Source organism: Colobus angolensis, unplaced genomic scaffold (genome assembly GCF_000951035.1).
Source record: "Colobus angolensis palliatus isolate OR3802 unplaced genomic scaffold, Cang.pa_1.0 Scaffold418, whole genome shotgun sequence".
NCBI classification, from domain to species: Eukaryota; Metazoa; Chordata; class Mammalia; order Primates; family Cercopithecidae; genus Colobus; species Colobus angolensis.
The window spans coordinates 1314453-1319424 of NW_012117577.1; the positions used below are offsets into that span (position 1 = coordinate 1314453).

The 4972-nt window shown below is 36.3% G+C and overlaps 1 protein-coding gene across 5 annotated transcripts in view; it reads left to right on the forward strand.

The window, feature by feature from the left end:
• The first annotated feature begins 264 nt into the window (after positions 1-264).
• CCNC (cyclin C) overlaps positions 265-4972 on the forward strand; it is a 27697-nt gene continuing 22989 nt past the window's right edge. For 3 of the 5 annotated variants that reach the window (XM_011956435.1, XM_011956437.1, XM_011956436.1), the window contains exon 1: positions 265-859. In XM_011956435.1, coding sequence (XP_011811825.1) covers positions 828-859 — 32 coding nt within the window. In that variant the 5' untranslated portion in view covers positions 265-827. The remainder of the gene's footprint in view (positions 860-4972) is intronic. The other 2 variants (XM_011956438.1, XM_011956439.1) reach the window with 2 other exon arrangements.

Here is a 4972-nt window from a genome sequence, read left to right on the forward strand (position 1 = left end):
TTGAGACTATCCTGCCCAACATGGTGAAACCCTATCTCTACTAAAAATACAAAAATTAGCCGGGCGTGGTGGTGCGCGCCTGTAGTCCCAGCTACTCGGGAGGCAGGCTGAGGCAGGAGAATCGCTCGAACTCCTGGAGGCGGAGCTTGCAGTGAGCCGAGATCGCGCCACTGCACTCCAGCCTGGACGACAGAGCAAGGCTCTGTCTATAAATAAATAAATAAAGTAAAAAAACAAACAAACAAAAAACCCACTTGATCCGTGAGAACAAAGTCATCTTCATTTATTTCTCTTTCCAATCACAGGTAAAATAAGTCACAAAATCTTATATTTTATTACAATGCCATTGTTCTGTTTTTGAAGTCCTGGAAGAGGTAATAATAGAACCCCGGAACTCAGCCACTTCCCCCAGGTTAGACGCCCACTCAGCAACTCCAGTGCTGAGGACAGAAGACCCAACGCCGGGGGCCCCCGGCCAGAACCGGCAAGACGCTCTCGCGAGAGTCTTCCAACCACCGTGAGCTCTCGTGAGCACTAGTTCTTTTCTATCTCAGCGCCCCCACAGGTCAGCACCTCCCCGCCGGCTCCCTCCGCTACCGCGGGCCGGAACTTTTGTCGATAGGAACGGGTTTGCACAGTTGAGTGTTGTCGGCCGGCGTGAAGGAGACTAGGGGGCCATCCTCTTCCTTTCGCCGTCGCCGCCGCGGAGCGGAGTCGAGCCGAGCTGATTTGATCGAGGAGCGCGGTTACCGGACGGGCTGGGTCTATGGTCGCTCCGCGGGCCGCTCCGCCGGCTGGTGCTTTTTTATCAGGGCAAGCTGTGTTCCATGGCAGGGAACTTTTGGCAGAGCTCCCACTAGTAAGTGATCTTCCGTCTTCTCACCTGGGGCCGGTTTTTGGGGGGCTGTGAGGACGGGGCCTCCGACTCCCCTGGGCCTGGATCCCGGCTTAGTTCCGAGTGCCGGGGTCCTCACGGGAGACGGCAGCGGCCAGAAGCAAGATGCGCTTTTCTGAGGCGACTCCCCTCCCCGCCCCCAGCCCGTTTCGGGGAGGGAAGGATCTGTGAGGGGGAGGGGTGAGAGAGAGTTTAGTCTCCCAGGAAGGAACGTTTCGGAGTTTAATTTCGGATTTTTGGTTTAACTAGGCCGCGGGGGGTCGGATAGAGTGGGCACAGGTACGGGAAGTGTGACTCAGCTCAAGACTGTGAGGCTACCTGTTCAGGACAGTTGTGGCGTGCTTTTGCCTGGGATTTCTTCGGGTGATCGGCGTCGTGGTCTTTTGTCATTCACTGTGTATCTTGAGTGGATTTAATATTCTGAGGAGAGGAGAGAGAGTGGCTTGTTTCTGCCTACTAACCTCTTCTTGCCAGTACTTTATGTCTAGATGGAGTTTTATATTGATAAGGTATAGGGCAGGTGCCCTCTAAATTTATCCATTTCATTAGCCTGTGCCTTATATTTTGTTTTAAAGGCGTATTTTTCCAGTGATTTTGTTTACCTATTTAACCTTTCTCATGAATAAGTTTTTGTTTCTGTCAGTGACTATGTGAGAGCTAGAATAATATTGAAAACATTTATCCTTAAATACATTTGTTTAAGCAGGCAGGAAGGTGCGTGATGGGGTTAATTGAACATTGAGTAGGCTTTCCACTGTATAGTTGAAAGATGAACAGAACTTGACAAAGAAGGTATCTTAGTATAATTTTTTATGCTAAGAAAGCATTAGTAAGTAATTTAAATTTCGATTCTGTGAATAGGATCTGTTCCTGATGTACATTTTTTAGCCCTTTGCAAGGAGAAAAAGGAAACAATGAACTCGGTAACCTATTTAAGGAAAAGCAGGTTTTCCTCTTGCTATAAAGTGATTCTGTGGAGATGACATGTTAAAGAGGCTTTACAACTGATCATATGTGTGTGTATGTGTGTGTGTATATATATATGTTGCATTGTTTTCACACACTGAAATACTGCTTGGGCAAAATTAAAGTATCGAAAGTTTAGGTATTGGAGTTAGAGCTCCTGAAAAAAAAATTTAGGTAGTGGAGAAGAGATATTCTGATAAACTTTGAAAGAAGCTGAGAGAATTGACAAGTAGCTGACTGTTGATTTGTCAGTTTTTCAACTTAAAAAAAAGCTCCTACCTTTTTTCAATGGTGTTCTCATTATGCTTTCATTTATTCATAGCATTATAAAAACATTTTTTCACTTTTCAAATATAAAATTATTACAAAGTTAAGTGTACTTCTTTGAAACTATTCTTTTCTCCCAATTCAAATACTCCTAAAAGAAGGGATCACTTTGCCTTGCTCAGATCCCTTGAGCAGTCATGGAGTTTCTCATCTGGAAAAGGTAACAAGTATAGAAGACAAGACAATTCTGGAAAAACAAACGAAAAGATTATGAAAGGCCATTGTTTTAGCTGAATTTGGTGAAAGAGGACAGTTGACATTAAATATGCTATATTTCATCCTTCTAAGATGCATATTTTCACACTTTAACATCTTTGAAATGAGCATGGCAGTTTCTTTCATAGCATATGAAATAATGATGAATCCTAGATGTAATCTTAAATTTGATGAAATGCAGTATTTATAAATTTTTTTAGTTTATCCTGCATACAAAGCTCTGTGAGGAAAACTCATAAAATGTTTTTGAAATTTATGAAATTTATCTTTTTAAAAACATAAAATGACTCTGTGAGGATGAAATTAATTAGCAAACCACAATGTAGTTGAAGTAGAACAAAACACAGTCTGTGACCAAAATGAACTAGAAGGGGACTAAGTATTTGCTGGGTTGATTGAATGCATTAATGAAGGAGTAACAAAAATAAAAACTACAAAACTAACTGTGGATACTTCATTGTGTGAAAAAGGAAACTGAAAATACAGTTACTTAATATCTATAAAATAACATATGGAATGTAACCAAAGCTTGAATGTATTACAAAATCAATATCCTGAATAATTGAGAGATAATAGAAATATTCTATTTAATAATATTAAGAAGGAAACATGAAATAAGCCTAAAGAAACAGGAAGAAGATCTTAAAATAGGTAACACTGATGCTAATATATTAAAAGGAAAAAAATTATAAAAGACCATTCGTAGAGTAAACAAAAACAGTAGACCAAACTACTGCTAGTTAAATCAGGGGAAAAAGGAATGATACAAAAATACAAAATTAGGAATGAGAAAAATAAACCCAGGGGTACTTTTGGGTTATCTCCAGGGTTTTAAATTTGAAAGCCAAAGCAAGTTAAGAATATTACCCAAGAGCTATGCCTTATTTCATGGGTAAATACTTTCCATCTTTCAAGAGAATCTCCTTTTGAAATTGTTCCATTTCATACAGAAAGAAGAAAAGCTTTCTCTTTACAAAGCCATGATAACACTTACAGAAAAATCTAGCAAAGGGAACACTAAAAATAGTCTCACTTTTGAATACTGATGCAAACATTGTAAATCAATTATTACCAAATACATTTTACATAGAAAGTATAAAACGTGACAGTGGATTTTATTATAGAAATATAGATATGAATAGAATATAGATTTTATTATAGAAATATAGATATAGAAATATATGGATTTCTATATTATAGAAATATAGTCAATGAAGCAGTAAAGGTATTAAAAAACTAATGCAATTCAACATTTATCCTTGACTAAAGCTCTTACTAAAACAGAAACAGGATGCTTCCTTAACATGAAAAACATATCAAAGCATCAGCAGTGGTGAAACATTGAGATAATTAGGGTGCCTATTTAAGATTTTACCGATATACTAGTGAATACAATTGATACAAAGGAGATATAGAAAGAATGACAAAACAATGATAAAATTATCAATATGTGGAAATAAAATTAATGAGAAAACTCAGTTAATTGAGAAGTTATTAGAAATAATAAAGGTTTAATAAGGTGACCAGTTATAAAATACAAAAATAAAAGCTTTTTAAAAATGGATAGGGAAATATAATTTGCATTAGCAACAGAAAATATAAAATACAGAGGGAAAAATATAAAGAAATATACAGAACCTGTAGGAAGAAAACTTTAAAAGTCCATAGTGGCACATACAGATTTTAATAAAGTTTGAATTCTTGGTAAGATGTCATTTCTCCCTATATTGATCTTTAAATGTAATGCAATCACAAAATTTGAATGGATATTCTTTTTTAGGACTTGATATAATGCTTCTTAAGTTTGGGTCTTAGAATAATAATTGTGATAGAATGTCAGAAATTTTCAGGAGAATAGTAGCAAGGAAGTATTTTTCGTACCCGATATTCATTACTTAATTTTCTGTGTTTTAAAATAGCACAGCACATGAACAAGAAAAAAATAGGAAATTATAAAGAAATCCAAGTATAATGATAGAATTATAAATCAGGAGATACCTTAGCACATTTGGATAAGCATTTGACAAAATATTTAGCTGGATCCCAACTTTATACTTTGTACCAAAATAAATTCCAGATGGATCATAAATTGAAGGAAAAATGCCCTTAAGGGTATTAGAAAATATGGGTGAATTGTTTTTTATCATTTTGAATCAGGAAAGACCTTGCTGTGCCTGACAAACATGAAAGTAAAACGTAGATTTAAGTAAGTGATTCAGATTTCTGTATTACAAATAATTAAATACTGAGAGATATTTAAACTTGGGAGAAATTTTGCACTTATTTGTCAAACAAGTGATTATTCATACTGTACAAATTTTAGATGAGAAGAATCTCTTAATCATTAAAAAAATCGGTAATACCATTAGAAAAATGGTCATATTAGAATTAACATTGTACAAAAGAAGAACTATATATGACCAATAAAGACATAGAAAGATGTTTAACCTCAGAAGTAAACTACAGGGAAAAGAAACAGTGACATACTACTTTGCCTTTAAGTTGCAAAATATTTAAAAGTGACAGTAACCTATAGGATTAATTTTTTTTTTTTTTTTTTTTTTTTTT